The sequence below is a fragment of the Malaclemys terrapin genome, chromosome 20 (genome assembly GCF_027887155.1).
Source record: "Malaclemys terrapin pileata isolate rMalTer1 chromosome 20, rMalTer1.hap1, whole genome shotgun sequence".
NCBI classification, from domain to species: domain Eukaryota; kingdom Metazoa; phylum Chordata; order Testudines; family Emydidae; genus Malaclemys; species Malaclemys terrapin.
The window spans coordinates 1,773,452-1,789,166 of NC_071524.1; the positions used below are offsets into that span (position 1 = coordinate 1,773,452).

At 64.7% G+C, this 15,715-nt stretch overlaps 1 protein-coding gene across 1 annotated transcript in view; it reads left to right on the top strand.

The window, feature by feature from the left end:
• Window positions 1-15,465, top strand: part of TMEM190 (transmembrane protein 190) — a 36,570-nt gene extending 21,105 nt beyond the window's left edge. Inside the window, exons 4-7 of the mRNA XM_054009568.1 lie at window positions 13,575-13,610; window positions 13,919-14,044; window positions 14,713-14,797; window positions 15,253-15,465. Coding sequence (XP_053865543.1) covers window positions 13,575-13,610; window positions 13,919-14,044; window positions 14,713-14,797; window positions 15,253-15,391 — 386 coding nt within the window. The 3' untranslated portion in view covers window positions 15,392-15,465. The remainder of the gene's footprint in view (window positions 1-13,574; window positions 13,611-13,918; window positions 14,045-14,712; window positions 14,798-15,252) is intronic.
• The last annotated feature ends 250 nt before the right edge of the window (window positions 15,466-15,715 follow it).

Sequence of the window (15,715 nt, forward strand, 5' to 3'; positions counted from 1 at the left end):
GTGTCCTGCCGCTCCCCACTGCAGGGGCTGGGCCCTGCGCTGTGTGTGTGTGTCTTGCCGCCCCCTGCTGGAGGGGCTGGGCCCTGCGCTGTGTGTGTGTGTGTGTCCTGCCGCCCCCCGCTGGAGGGGCTGGGCCCTGCGCTGTGTGTGTGTGTGTGTGTCCTGCCGCCCCCTGCTGGAGGGGCTGGGCCCTGCGCTGTGTGTGTGTGTGTGTGTCCTGCCGCCCCCCACTGGAGGGGCTGGGCCCTGCGCTGTGTGTGTGTGTGTCCTGCCGCCCCCCGCTGGAGGGGCTGGGCCCTGCGCTGTGTGTGTGTGTCCTGCCGCCCCCCGCTGGAGGGGCTGGGCCCTGCGCTGTGTGTGTGTGTGTGTCCTGCCGCCCCCCGCTGGAGGGGCTGGGCCCTGCGCTCTGTGTGTGTGTGTGTCCTGCCGCCCCCCGCTGGAGGGGCTGGGCCCTGCGCTGTGTGTGTGTGTGTGTCCTGCCGCCCCCTGCTGGAGGGGCTGGGCCCTGCGCTGTGTGTGTGTGTGTGTGTGTGTGTCCTGCCGCCCCCCGCTGGAGGGGCTGGGCCCTGCGCTGTGTGTGTGTGTGTGTGTCCTGCCGCCCCCTGCTGGAGGGGCTGGGCCCTGCGCTGTGTGTGTGTGTGTGTCCTGCCGCCCCCCGCTGGAGGGGCTGGGCCCTGTGCTGTGTGTGTGTGTGTGTGTGTCCTGCCGCCCCCTGCTGGAGGGGCTGGGCCCTGTGCTGTGTGTGTGTGTGTGTGTCCTGCCGCCCCCCACTGGAGGGGCTGGGCCCTGCGCTGTGTGTGTGTGTGTCCTGCCGCCCCCTGCTGGAGGGGCTGGGCCCTGCGCTGTGTGTGTGTGTGTGTCCTGCCGCCCCCTGCTGGAGGGGCTGGGCCCTGCGCTGTGTGTGTGTGTGTGTGTGTCCTGCCGCCCCCTGCTGGAGGGGCTGGGCCCTGCGCTGTGTGTGTGTGTCCTGCCGCCCCCTGCTGGAGGGGCTGGGCCCTGCGCTGTGTGTGTGTGTGTCCTGCCGCCCCCCACTGGAGGGGCTGGGCCCTGCGCTGTGTGTGTGTGTGTCCTGCCGCCCCCTGCTGGAGGGGCTGGGCCCTGCGCTGTGTGTGTGTGTGTGTCCTGCCGCCCCCTGCTGGAGGGGCTGGGCCCTGCGCTGTGTGTGTGTGTGTGTGTGTCCTGCCGCCCCCTGCTGGAGGGGCTGGGCCCTGCGCTGTGTGTGTGTGTCCTGCCGCCCCCTGCTGGAGGGGCTGGGCCCTGCGCTGTGTGTGTGTGTGTCCTGCCGCCCCCCGCTGGAGGGGCTGGGCCCTGCGCTGTGTGTGTGTGTGTGTCCTGCCGCCCCCCGCTGGAGGGGCTGGGCCCTGCGCTGTGTGTGTGTGTCCTGCCGCCCCCCGCTGGAGGGGCTGGGCCCTGCGCTGTGTGTGTGTTGAGGCCAGCAGAGACCGCTAGATTAGTCTGTCCTCCTGTCTTGCACTGGCTGTTACATTTCACCCACACACCCCTCTGGTGAGTCCAACAACAGGTGTTTCACTAACGTATCTTCCAGAAAAGCATCCGTCTCCTTGGGCTTTGTGTGTGTGTGTTGTGTATTATTGTGTGAGTGTAGATGTGTTGTGTGTTCTGTTGTGTTGCATGTGTGTTGTGTGTGTGGTGTGAGTTATTATGTGTGTAGCTGGGCTGTGTCTGGTTTGGGTGCATAGAATGGGTTGTGTGGGTTTGGGGTTGCTGTTTTGTGTGCATAGCTGGGCTGTGTGTGTTGCGTGTTGTGTGCCTATTGTGTTGTTGTTTCTGTGTGTAGCTGGGTTGTTGTGTGGATGTAGCAGGGTTTTGTGTGTGTTGGGTGTGTGGTATTGTTTGTGGTTGTGTCTGTGTTTAGCTGGATGTTGTGTGAGTGTAGCAGGATTGTGTGTGTTGAGTAAGTGTTGTATGTTTTGTGCCTATTGTGTCTATTGTGTATCTGGGTTGTTGTGAGTGTAGCAGGGTTGTGTGTGGTGAATGAATGGTGTTGCTTGTTGCATGTTGGGTGCCTATTATAGTGTGGTTGTGGCTGTATGTAGCTAAATTGTTGTGTGAGTGTAGCAGGGTTGTGTATGTTGCATGTTGTGTGCCTGGTGTTGTGTCTGTGTGCAGCTGTGTTGTTGTCCCAGATTCCCAAGTGGCCCCCTCAAGGATTGAACTCACAACCCTGGGTTTAGCAGGCCAATGCTCAAACCACCGAGCTATGGGGAGGGATAGCTCGGTGGTTTGAGCATTGGCCTGCTAAACCCAGGGTTGTGTTGTTGTGTGAGTGTAACAGCATGGTTGTGTGTGTTGTTGTGTGTTGCATGCCTGTTGTTGTGTGGTTGTCGGTGTGTAGCAGGGTTGTTGTGTGAGTGTGACTGGTTGTGTGTGTTGCATGTTGTGTGCCTGTTCTGTTGTTGTGTCTGTGTGCAGCTGGGTTGTTGTGTGAGTGTAGCAGCAGGATTCTGTGTGTTGTGTTGCATGTGTGTTGTTGTGTAGTTGTGTCTGTGTGTAGCTGGATTGTTGTGTGAGTGTAGCAGGGCTGTGTGTGTTGTGTGAGTGTAGCAGGGCTGTGTGTGCGGTTGGGTTGGGTTCTGTGCTCAGTGCCCCCCCGCCCCCACTCTGGTATTTGCCCTCCGGGCCCCTGGTTTTCGCAGCACCAGCTGTTTCCTTAGTGACTGGGGGGGGGCAGGCAGGGAGCCTCCATATCGCCTTTGCTGGGGGGTGCAACTGCGGCCAGGGACCACCACCCCCAGCTCTGCCGGTGCCCCTCACTCCCGACCCGCAGCCCCCTGCTAGCCCAGCCCTTCACCCCCCCAGCCCTGCCGGTGCCCCTCACTCCCAACCGTAGCTGGGGGGTGGCACTTCGCCCCCAGTCCACCCTTGGTGCCATTAGAAACTTGCCGGACAGAGACATGGACGGAGCCTTTGGGTCGGAGCAGCGTCAGACTTGGGACTCTCGCTCCTTCCCACCCACCCCCCAGCCACACTGCCGGGGGCTCCCCCCTTCCCCCCGTCTCCCGCTCTGCCCCAGAGCAGCTTTCTGACCCTCCCACCCCCCTCCCCCAGTCAAGTCTAGAGGGAAACTGAGGCACGCTGTGGCATCATGGGACAGAGGGTTCCCACTTCCTCACAGGCTAATTCCCCTGTGGGCGGGTGGGGGGAAGGAGAGGGAGATGAGGGGATGTTGGAGGGTATCGGGGGGAGGGTTATTCCAAGCACAATCAGTTCAGGGCGCTCATCCAACCCCTTCCCCCCCCAGCTGACAGAGGCCCCACACACTTCCACCAGGGCAGGCCAGTGGCCTCCATGACTCCGAGACAGCTCCCCTCCGCCCCCCGCGCTCCCTGGGGCGAATCCGGTCCTGTGGGAGGCCGGCCCAGGGTCCAGCTCCAGGATCCGCTTGGCCTTGGACTGGCACAGATTGGGAGCACTGGCCAGCCACGCGGCCATGGCCCCCAACTGCGGCTCCGTCTTCTTGCCTCCCCACCCCCATAGGACAGCCCTTATCCCAGTCCCTTTGGGTCTCCGGCTCCGGTCCCGGCTCCCAGCGCCCCTCGCTCAGCCCTCAGGAGGCTCCCCGGATCCGTCGCCTAGGGGGCTCTGGATCCGCCCAGGGGATTTGAGCTCCTCTCGCTCTGACGAGGCTGTGGAGACTAAAGACCCCTCACGCCTGCGCCCGCAGGAGACCCGGCCTTTCCCGGCGGCTCCCTGTTCGGCCCCAAGGCTCCCTGGGCATTTCCCCCAGGGCTTGAAGGCCCCGCTCCCCATTCGGTCTCCGCCGGCGCCCCCCAGCGGCGGGGCACGGTGGTGGTTTCCCGGGGTGCCTCTCCGCCAACCCATTAGGCCTACGCCTCGTCCCTCCTCGCCCCGCCCCCCCCCACCATCCTCGTCCCTCCTCCCCCCTGCCCCCCTGCAGTGGGGCGTCTTCCGCAGCCGTCCCGCCCTGGGACGGTAACTGGCCTCCCAGCCCCACCTGACCCCCTCCAGGGCCTGTGTGAGGCAACCCCCCCCTGTCACAGCCAGTCATTCCCCCCAAACAGCAAGGTGACCCCCCACCCCACCCCTGCCAGGTCTCCTGGGCGGCTCCAGGAGCAGCGGTCAAGCCTTCGGCACCCACCGGGAAACCGAGGCAAGCACCGGCTTCATCAAAATATTACAGAAAACTCCCCCTACGTCACAACCCCAGCGCCGCCCTGGGGCATCGGGGCTGGGACTGGCGGCCGGGGAGAACGCCCCCTGCTGGGCCCCCACCCTGCTCCCTGCAGCCCAGCGCCCCTGCTGGGCCCCCGCCCTGCTCACTGCAACCCAGCACCCCCTGCCGAGCCCCCCACAGCCCAGCATATCCCAGTGCCAGCTGATGGGTTTTTCCCTCTGGAAATTCATGTATGTTGCAAAGGGTTTCTTAATAATCTCCGTCAGCTGAGTAGCCCAAGCTGGGGTCATTGTGCAAGGCAGAGAAACCCGAGCCGAGCTCACAAGTGAATCACACAAACACAACAAAGTGCAACCGGATGCCGGGCGAGGCAAGGAAGCCAGGTGCCACAGAATCGCCGGTCCCGCTCGGCAAAGCCACACAGCCCAGGGCAGACCGGGCCATGCTGCAGCGGGCAAGAACGCACGACGCGAGGGGGCCAGATAATGCAGGGCATAGCCGGCAGTGCCATCAAATGGGAGAGAGGAAACACAGGAGAACACAACGCTCTACCAGGCCATAACGCCCAGGCCAGATAGCGCCACAGAGTAGAACATCACATGCAAGGGCATATTACGTCCGAGACCAGAACGCAAGAGAGCCGGTAATGCAATGCTACCCCCGGGGATAACGCGACACGTGCAATAGAAAGTCACGCAGTAAAATGTGTGAGGAAAACGTCCGATAATATAAAGCACCACCAGGCCATAACGCAATGAAATGTGTATTGCAATACAGTGCAACAGAATGTAACACAATGAAATGCAAGAGAGCAGAACGGAGGCGACAGGAATGCAAGGAAATGCAAGGCCACGCCAGGAGATAACGCAGTACAATCTAATGCGATGGAATCTAATGCGAGAGAACACAACGCAAGGCATCGCAATATTACATCACAGAATATTTGCCACAGTGCAACCGAATGCGATGCCGTACAAGGCACCAATGCAATATTATCACTACAATACATCCCACCCTGCCCCCGTGACATCACCAACGCCCCTGCCGCACGGGAACCTCGCACGGGCCGTGCACAAGCCCCATGGACTCAGGCACCCCCCGCCGCACGAATCCAGGACCCACCCACACGGCGCAGGGCCAGTGACTTGACACATCCCCAGAGCACAGGGCCCAGCCCCTCCAGCAGGGGGCGGCAGGGACACACACACACACACACACACACACACACACACAGAGAGCTGGGGGCTGGTCAGGCTGCTAGGACCCGGCCCCTGGCTGTGCTGGGATCCTGCTGGGGGAGGCTGCTCCTGTCCAGTCTTGCACCACCCCCCGGGGGGGCAATTACCAGGAAGAGGCGGCAGGTGCAGGCAATTGGCCCAGCCGGGTCTGGCTTAGAGGCATGAGTCAGCCGGGCCTCCGGCCGGCAACCCAGCCCCTCACTGCTGACCCCCAGCCCCCTGCTAGCCCCCCAGCTCTGCTGGTGCCCCTCACTCCCGACCCCGCAGCCCCTGCTAGCCCAGCCCTCCCCCACCCCAGCTCAAATAACAAAGGTGTGGGGTTGGCCCTGACACACAGATTCCTGGGGCAGCTGCGGAGCCGGCGCTGGGGCTTAGACAAACACATGGTTCATATCCTCACCCCCCGCCTGTCTGCGCACACAGACACACACACACACACACAGCCGCACGCACACACACACACACACACAGCCGCACACGCTGAGTACACAGGAAGCCGGGGTCCCCCTGCGTGGGGCCAGCCTTTGACGCAAACGCCCCGTGTCATGGCAGGCCCAGGCGGGTGCAGTGCGGTGGAGCTGGCACTGGGCCCGGGCCGCGGTCTGGCTGGGCGCACGGGCAGCCGGGGGGGGGGGGGAGGGAGGGAGCGCGTACGCACAGACAGAGGGGGCAGTGATCCACACGGAGACACTGACACACACACGCACCGCGGCAGCCTGGGAGCTGGGAGCACGGACACGCGCCGTGTGTGTGTGTGTGTGTGTGTGTGTGTGTGTGTGTGTTCCTGACGCCTCCTGCTGGAGGGGCCGGGCCCTGCTCTGCGTGTGTGTGTCCCTGCTGGAGGGGCCGGGCCCTGCTCTGTGTGTGTGTGTGTGTGTGTCCCTGTCGCCCCCTGCTCGAGGGGCTGGGCCCTGCTCTGCTTGTGTATGTGTGTGTGTGTGTGTCCCTGTCGCCCCCTGCTGGAGGGGCTGGGCCCTGCGCTCTGTGTGTGTGTGTGTGTCTGCTGGAGGGGCCGGGCCCGGGCCCTGCATGTGTGTGTGTGTGTGTGTGTGTGTGTGTGTCCCTGCTGCCCCCTGCTGGAGGGGCCGGGCCCTGCCCTGCGTGTCAGTCGCATGGGTCCTGTGCCCTAGTGGACCAAGAACCGGCCTGGGCCTCAGGACTCCTGGGTTCTATCCCAGCTCCAGTGGGTGACCTTGGCCAGGCCCTTGCTGGGTGCCTCAGTTTCCCCACATGTGTGCAAGGGGGAGGGTACCCCAGCACCTCCCTTTGGCGAGCCCGGTGAGCTGTCGGGTGGTGAGCGCCGGGGATCGTGGGCATTGGAGAGAGTGGGGGGATCCTGGGGCAGATCCCGGGGGGGATCCCCAAGACAGACAGGGGCCCAGGCAGTTTCTCCTGTTTCAACCACTGTGTCAATGAACCCTGGCTCAGCTGGGCCTCTGTCCGGCAGGGGTCAGGGGTCATGAGGAGGTCAGGGGTCACGAACATCTGCACTATAGACTCAGGGTCACAATGGGGGGACGGGGGGGTCACTATGGGGGTCAGAGTTCACAGTGGGGCCTATCCACCTAATGCTATAGGCCCAGAGGTCGGGGTCACAGTGAAGGTTAAAGGTCATGTGGAAGTCAAGGGTCATGCACTCTAGGCCCAAGATCAGGGGGTCACTGGGAGGGTCAGAGGTCACTGTTCGCTACTGGAGGACTCCTCCCAGAATCCTTTGCAAGAAATCACCAATGCCCTTCCTTGCAGGGGCTTCTGCGAAGGATTCTGGGTGCTGGGGTGATGGGCTTGATTCACCTCTCCCCACCCCCCCATTGCTTGGGGGTCACCTCGTACTGAGCAGCGCCCCATAGATCCCAGCTGCTGGGCCCCACCCCCGCCCAGCACAGGCCAGGTTGGGGGTGGGGTGGGGAGGGGAATGACGGGAACCGGGGGAGGGGGCACCGGGCCCCAGCCAGCCCCCAGACAAGGCAGATTCGGGGGTGGGGTGGTGGGTAAAAGGGGATAGTTGGGGGAGAGCGGAGGGGGGGAGGGAATACCCTAATCGCAGGGCTCCTGGGCCAGAAGGCGAGGGGTTCCCCCAGCCCCGGGGTGCCCTGTCTCCCTGTGACACCCCCCAGTGCCGTGTCCGATGCCCCCCCCCACCCCCAACTCCTGCCTTGGGACTGGGGACAGGACAGCAGGATCGACTAGAGGCCATAAAATGAGTGAAAAACGGAGGGGGGGGATTGTCTGGGGATGGCTGGTGGGGTAGGGGACCATGAGAGGTGGCTGTATGGGGTGGCAGTGATGGGGTGGGGGCTGTACAGGGTGGAGTGATGGGTCGGGGGCTGTACGGGGTGGATGGGGTGGGGTGGGGGCTGTACAAGGAGGGGGTTGACCAGGCAAGGGGTGCCCAGGGGGCTATACGGGGATGGGGTTGTACAGGGTGGGGGTGGCAGGGTGGGGGCTCTACGGGGTGGGGGCTGTATGGGGTGGGGTGATGGGGCGGGAGCTGTACGGGGTGAGGTGATGGGATGGGGGCTGTATAGGGAGGGGGTGACTAGGCAGGGATGCCCAGGGGGCTGTATGGGGTGGGATGATGGGGGCTATACGGGGTGGGGGGTGTATGGAGTGGGGGGGTGACCAGGCAGGGGATGCCCAGGAGGTTGTACGGGGTGGGGGCTGTATGGGGTGGGGTGACGGGGTGGGGGGTGATCAGGCAAGGGGTACCCAGGGGGGGTAGCTCGCTCGGGGGGGGGCACTTGGCACACAAGGCAATGAGGAGGGGCAGGGCTGGAGATCGGGCCCCGGGGGCAGACCCAGGCCCCTCCGTGGCTCCAGCCCCGCCAGCAGAGGCGGGGCCGGGGGAATCCCAGACAGGCCGGGGGAAGCCGGCAGCGGCTGGCGGGCAGGGCGGGCGGGCGCTGCCCTCCTGGCTCCGATGAGTCGTTCTGGCTGAGTTGGGTCATTTCACGCTGGGATCTGCTGGCTGGGAAAGATTGGACGCAGGTGGGGGAACTGAGCTCCGGGAGAGGCAGGGAGTGAACCCAGGAATCCTGGCTCCCAGCCCCCTCCTGCTTTAACCACTAGGCATCCATGCCCCTCCCAGAGCCAGGGAGAGAACCCAGGAGTCCTGGCTCCCAGACACCCCCCCCCCCCGCTCTAATCCACTACACTAGGGGTGGGAAAACTTTTTGGCCCGAGGGCCACATCTGGGTATTGTATGGCGGGCCATGAATGCTCATGAAATTGGAGTTTGGGGTGCGGGCTCTGGGGTGGGGCCAGAAACGAGGAGTAATGGGTGCGGGAGGGGACTCCAGGCTGTGGCAGGGGGTTGGGGTGCGGGGAGGGAGGTGAGAGTTCCAGCTGGGGGTGAGGGCTCTGGGATGGTGCTGCGGATGAGGGGTTGGGGGTGCAGGAGGGTTCTCCAGGCTGGGACTGAGGGGTTTGGAGGGTGGGAGGGGGACCAGGGCTGGGGATGAGGGGTTGGGGTGCGGGGGGGAGGGGGGTGAGAGCTCCAGCTGGGGGTGAGGGCTCTGGGATGGTGCTGGAGATGAGGGGTTGGGGGTGCAGGAGGGTACTCTGGGCTGCGACTGAGGGGTTCGGAGGGCGGGAGGGGGATCAGGACTGGGTCAGGGGTGTGGGAGGGGGTCGGGGTGCAGGCTCCAGGTGGCGCTTACCTCAAGCAGCTCCCGGAAGCAGCGGCACATCCCCGCTCCGGCTCCTATGCGGAGGCGCGGCCAGGGGACTCTGGGCCCTGCCCCATCCGCAGGCGCTTGGGGTGGGGGCAGCGTGTGGAGCCCTCTGGCTGCCCCTACATGTAGGAGCTGGAGGGGGGACGTGCCGCTGCTTCTGGGAGCCACGCGGAGCAGGACAAGCCCCGGACCCCACTCCCGGGCGGTAGCTCGAGAGCCGGATTCAAACATCCGAAGGGGCGGATGTGGCCCCCGGGCCATAGTTTGCCAATCCCACCCCGCTGCCATGCCAAGGGACACTCACTTTGCTGTTGTGTGTTAAGCAGCCCGACTCCTGTCTTACTACGTTCATCCTTTGATGCCGGAGCCCCCCGATTCCCCACCCTGCCTCCAACCCCCCCCCGAACCTCCCAATTCCCCGCCCTGCCCCAGCCCCCCAAAACTCCCCAATTCCCCGCCCTGCCCCAACCCCCCCGATTCCCCACCCTGCCTCCAACCCCCCCCGAATCCCCCGATTCACTGCCCTGCCTCCAACCCCCCCGAACCTCCCAATTCCCCGCCCTGCCCCAACCCCCCCAAACTCCCCAATTCCCCGTCCTGCCCCAACCCCCCCGATTCACCGCCCTGCCTCCAACCCCCCCCAAACCCCCCAATTCCCCACCCTGCCCCAACCCCCCTGAACCCCCCGATTCACCGCCCTGCCTCCAACCCCCCCAAACCTCCCAATTCCCCGCCCTGCCCCAACACCCCCAAACTCCCCAATTCCCCGTCCTGCCCCAACCCCCCCAACCCTCCCGATTCACCGCCCTGCCCCAATCCCCCCGAACCTCCCGAATCACCACCCTGCCTCCACCCCCCCGAACTCCCCGATTCACTGCCCTGCCTCCAACCCCCCAACCCCCCCGATTCACCGCCCTGCCTCCAACCCCCCCGAACCCCCCAATTCCCCGCCCTGCCCCAACCCCCCCCCGAACCTCCCGATTCACCGCCCTGCCTCCAACCCCCACCCCGAGCTCCCCGATTCCTGCCCCGTTCCCAACCAGCAGGATCTTCCCATCATGGAAACGCGGCTGACAAACCCCCCCTCCCGTCCCACAGCACCCCCTGCTGGGAGAGGTGGGGCTGTGCTAGCCAGGAGCCCCCGTCCCCGCTGACCCTGCCAGGGCCTCATGGCTTCCTCTCCCCTCTTGGTGGCCCTGGCTGCCCGGCCCTGGCGGGTTTGTGGCCAGCCTGAGACATGACGCCGAGGCTACCCCAAAGCCCTGGGCTGCCCCCCCCCCCGCACCGTGTGGCTCCCCGCTGCCCCACCGCAGGGAGGGCGGGACGCCCGATGAGCTCAGGGCCTGAGACAGAGCCCCTGCGCGAGGCAGCTGGGGAGTAAGGGGGGGGATCATCTGGGGCATTTGGATCCTCAGCCCCCTGCCCCCCAAATGCACTGGGGGAATCCCAGACACTGAATTAGATCCAGGGGTGCCCCCTCACTGGAGCCCCCCCGATTCCCACCCTTCTCCAACGCCATGGAGGGAGTGGGGGGAAGTGCTCCTGACTGGGGGGGCTGAGTCACCCCCCCACGGGCTATGTCCCCCCTTTCTAGGGCTCAGCTTCCCCTGGGGTTGGAGATCCCCCATAGCACCCACCAGAGGCCTGGCCAGTGGCCCCTCCCCCCGTTTCACAGCTGGGCCCATTCACAGCCATTCTGAGGTTCAGAGAGGAGCTGGGTGGAGGGCGCTGGGCAGAGTTACAGACACACAATGCAACACAACAGAGCGCTGCATGCAATGCAACACAACACAGTGCTGCACAATGCAACACAACAGAGCGCTGCATGCAATGCAACACAACACAGTGCTGCACAATGCAACACAACAGAGCGCTGCATGCAATGCAACACAACAGAGTGCTGCATGCAATGCAGCATAATGCAACACAGCGCTGCATGCAATGCAACACAACACAATGCTGCACAATGCAACGCAACACAGCACATTACAACACAACACAGCACTGCATGCAACACAACACAACAGTGCAACACAGCACAGAGCTACCCAGTGGGAAACAATACACCATAATGCAACTCAACACAACACTGCCCACTGGGAAACAACACAATCCAATGTCAGATACAACACAAATCAATATAACACAATACGTCTTAGCACAACAACAACGCAACATGGGACCCGACACAATCCACCGTACCCCTGGCTAAGAGGCCACTCACCAGCCACACAGCACTGCATGGGACAACTTCAGGTCAAACACAAACACAACACAACTCAGTTTGGGGTCGGGGTTTTCCACCCACACCCTACCCACCCACAATGCTTTAGAAGGGATCCAGATAACACAACACAACTTGGTGTTGTGCAGGCTTTTCCCTGCTCACTGACCCTCCCCTCCCAAAATACCCTTCACAAACTGCACACAACACAACTCAGCACAACAGGGCTTGGTGTAAGGTCTGCCCCCCACACACACACACTCTCTAGAAGCGAGTCGGGCTGGATCGCGGGTTGCAAAGGAGACGGCTCTCGCCCCCTCGGGGCGCAGAATGTGGGTGTTGTGTTGTGTTGTGTTGTGTTATCTCACACAACAGCGCTGCTTCGGCCGCGCAGCGGCTGGAAAAAAAGGAGCAAGCGGCGCCCTCTGGTGGCTGCAACCTGGAGCTGCAGCCTGTGCAAAACAATTGGTGGCTGATTCAGGGTTGGCTCATGGGGGGCGGGGGGGAGTTGCCGAGGCGGCAGCGTCTGTGATGGGAAGGGACGGACGGACAGACAGCGGGGATACGCATTTGGTTTGTTATTGTAGGGTCTCTCCGGGGCGCCGGGGGCTGCGCAGGCCGGTTTGTTATTGTAGGGTCTCTCCGGGGCGCGGCGGGGGGCTGCGCAGGCTGGTTTGTTATTGTAGGGTCTCTCCGGGATGCCAGGAGCTGCGCAGGCCGGTTTGTTATTGTAGGGTCTCTCCGGGATGCCAGGAGCTGCGCAGGCCGGTTTGTTATTGTAGGGTCTCTCCGGGGCGCCGGGGGCTGTGCAGGCCGGTTTGTTATTGTAGGGTCTCTCCGGGATGCCAGGAGCTGCGCAGGCTGGTTTGTTATTGTAGGGTCTCTCTGGGATGCCAGGAGCTGCGCAGGCCAGTTTGTTATTGTAGGGTCTCTCGGGGGCGCTGGGAGCTGCACAGGCCGGTTTGTTAGTGTAGGGGCACAGGTAAACACCTAGTTTCCAGACAACACTAATAACTGAAACGATTCCAGCCTCACTGGGGTTTTGGGATGAAACAGAGACAAAGAAACAGGAGGCCAAAATATCCCGATCTATGAGCGGTGGGAGGAGCCCAGGGCTGGGCTAGCGGGGGCTGGGGGCCGGGAGTGAGGGGCGCTGGCAGGGCGGGAGTGAGGGGCACTGGCAGGGCTGGGGTCGGGAGTGAGGGGCGCCGGCGGGGCTGGGGGTCGGGAGTGAGGGGCGCCGGTGGGGCGGGAGTGAGGGGCGCCGGCAGGACCGGGGGCTGACAGTGAGGGGCGCTGGTGGGGCTGCGGGTCCGCAGTGAGGGGCGCTGGTGGGGCTGTGTCCGGGAACCTGTTCAGCAGTTGCAGGTTCCCAGAAATCCTGTGAGTTCATCACCGACACGGAGGCTCCGGGTTTGCGGGGTGGGGGATGTGGGGTGTGGGGGAGGGAGGGGCTGTGGGAAATGTGCAGCACAGGGGGGAGGGGCAGTTAATGGCCCCAAATGTCGCAGAGGCTGAGAAAGGGGCGAAGGCTGGACCCTGCCCCCAGCATCTCACCTGGCAGGGGAGGGGGGGACTGGCTGGCTCAGGGGGGCAGGGAATGAGACATGGGGCCTGTCCCCTCTAGGGGGCACCAGCTCCCATCCAGCCCCCAGTCTGTGAGCTGCTCCCCCCCAGCCCTGCTGGTGCCCCTCACTCCCGACCCGCAGCCCCTGCTCGCCCAGCCCCCCACTCCCACGCCGCTCTCGCGGGGGCTCTAGAACGCCTGGGTTCTGTGAGGCGGGTTCCAGAACGGCGGAGCCCCTGGCCCTGCCCCGCCGCCTGGCGCCCCCTGGTGCGCGCAGCCTGCCCGCCCGGTGCTGAGGGTCTTCGCCGTGTGCTTCCTGCAGGGGGCGCTCCTGGCACAGGGAGGGAGCTGCCCCTGCCCCTGCCCCGCCCGTGAAGGGCTCGGGATGAAGACGGGCTCTGGCCCCCGCCCGCCCCTGCCTCTGCTCTGCCTCCTGGTGGCGCTGAGCGTCGGGGGGGCTGGTGAGTGGGGGGCTGGCCCCTAGGATGGGACCCAGGCATCCGGGACGGCAGCATGAGGCACTGGTCCCTGGAAGACCCTGCAGCTCCCAGCCTTGGGGGCAGGATTTGTGGGGGAGGCAGCCGGGGAGCCTGTGCAGGGCTGCTCCCAGCCCCAAAGGGGGGAGTGGGGAAGGGACAAGCGAGAGGGGATGGGGGGACCCAGGCATCCGGGAAGGATCAGGGCCAGTCTCAACTCTGCCCCTCCCCCCTGACAGGTGCCACAAGGATAGGCAGCTTCTTCAGACCCCTGAGTGAGTAACTACCCCGCCCCCACTGCCCTGCCCCTCCCCACTGCCCCGCCTCCTCCCCTCCCCCATGCTGCCCCCAACCCGCACCTTCCCCCCAACTCCCATCTGCTTCCTTCCCCTACTCCTCAGCCCCCATTCCCCATCCCCTGCTATGGGGATCCGAGCAGACCAAGGGAGTTCCCTGGTGGCAACACAAAGGATGAACAGGACCCCAAACGGGTGGGGGGGGTGAAGAGGGACACAGGGCCTGGGAGGATGGGGGAAGCAGGACGGGATGGGGGCACCTGGCACTAACAGGGGTCCCCCCTCAGCCTGCACTCAGCACCCCTCCCTGCGGACACCCTGCGGCGGCACTGCCGAGAACTTCTATCCCAGCCAGTGTCTGCAGAGGAAATGCTGCCACGACAACGGCACCTGCTTCCACCGCGCCATCGATGGTGAGCGGCCCCAGAGCCAGCGCTTCCCCCCACCCCCCCAGAGCCAGCCGCCTCCCCCATGTGGAGCTCTGTGCACCCAGCCCCCGCACCCCACCCCAGAGCCAGCCGCATCCCCCGTGTGGAGCTCTGTGCACCCAGCCCCCACACCCCACCCCAGAGCCAGCCGCATCCCCCGTGTGGAGCTCTGTGCACCCAGCCCCCACACCCCACCCCAGAGCCAGCCGCCTCCCCCCTGTGGAGCTCTGTACACCCAGCCCCCGCACCCCACCCCAGAGCCAGCCGCATCCCCGTGTGGAGCTCTGTACACCCAGCCCCTGCACCCCACCCCAGAGCCAGCCGCATCCCCCGTGTGGAGCTCTGTGCACCCAGCCCCCGCACCCCACCCCAGAGCCAGCCGCCTCCCCCGTGTGGAGCTCTGTTCACCCGGCCCCTGCACCCCACCCCAGAGCCAGCCGCATCCCCCATGTGGAGCTCTGTCCACACACACCCACACCCCACTCCAAAGCCAGCCGCATCCACCCCATGGGGCTCTGTACACCCAGCCCCCGCACCCCACCCCAGAGCCAGCTGCACCCGCACAGTCAACCCCAGAGCCAGCCGCAGTGCCACCCCCCCTTCAGAGCAGCTGGCGGATGCCAAGCTGCCCCAATCCTCCCTTTCCTTGGCAGCGCCGCGCCAGCGCCGGAACGCCGGGATCCTGGGGGGGCTCTGCGTGGGGGCCGCCGGCCTCTTCCTCTGCGTCTGCGTCGCCTGGTAGGTACCGGCTGGAGCAGAACCGCCCTGGGCTCCGTGTCCTGTCTACACAGTCCAGTCCTGGCTGAGAGCTCAGTAAGGGACCCGAGGCCTTTCCCCTCTATGGGGTGCCAGCTCCATCCAGCCCCAGGGCAGGGACTGGTTCCCTGAGGGGGGGCAGGAAATGGGGCATGGGGCCTTTTCCCTCCAGGGGGTGCTGGCTCCCATCCTGCTCCAGGGCAGGGACTGGCTGGCTCAGGGGGGTGGGATATGGGGCCTGGGGCCTTTCCCATTTGGGTCACTAGATACCCCAATCCACTCCCCTCCCAGAGCCGGGGAGAGAACCCTGGAGTCCTGGCTCCCAGCACCCGCCCCTCCCCGCTCTAACCACTAGGCCCCACTCCCCTCCCAGAGCCAGGGAGAGAACCCTGGAGTCCTGGCTCCCAGCACCCCCATTATCTCTGTTCTCCCCACAGCAGGCTGAAGGGCACCCGGGCAGCAGGGAAGGAGACTGGGAAGCCGAAGTCAACGTCGGATGCAGAGGCGGCTGATTATCTGACGAAGCTGCTGGAGGAGAGTGACCAGGAGGAAGAGCCAAAAGAGGGGGGAGAGTAGGGACAGGCTGGGGGGGAGCCCCCCCCCACCTGGGCTGCTGCACCCCTCATACAATAAAGGGTTAATTTCCCCCCCCCTTACTTCTTTCCTGGTCAGCTGGGGAGTGGGGCACATGCTGTTCCCACATTCCCTTCCCCCATCCAGATCCCTGTATACACAGCCCCCGCGCTCCACCCCAGAACGGGGGCAAGAAATGGGACACGGGGCCTTTCCCCTCTAACCACTAGACCTCACTCCCCTCCCATAGCCAGGGAGAGAACCCAGGCGTCCTGGCTCCCAGCCCCGCCTCTGCTGTAACCACTAGACCCCACTCGCAGCGCAGGA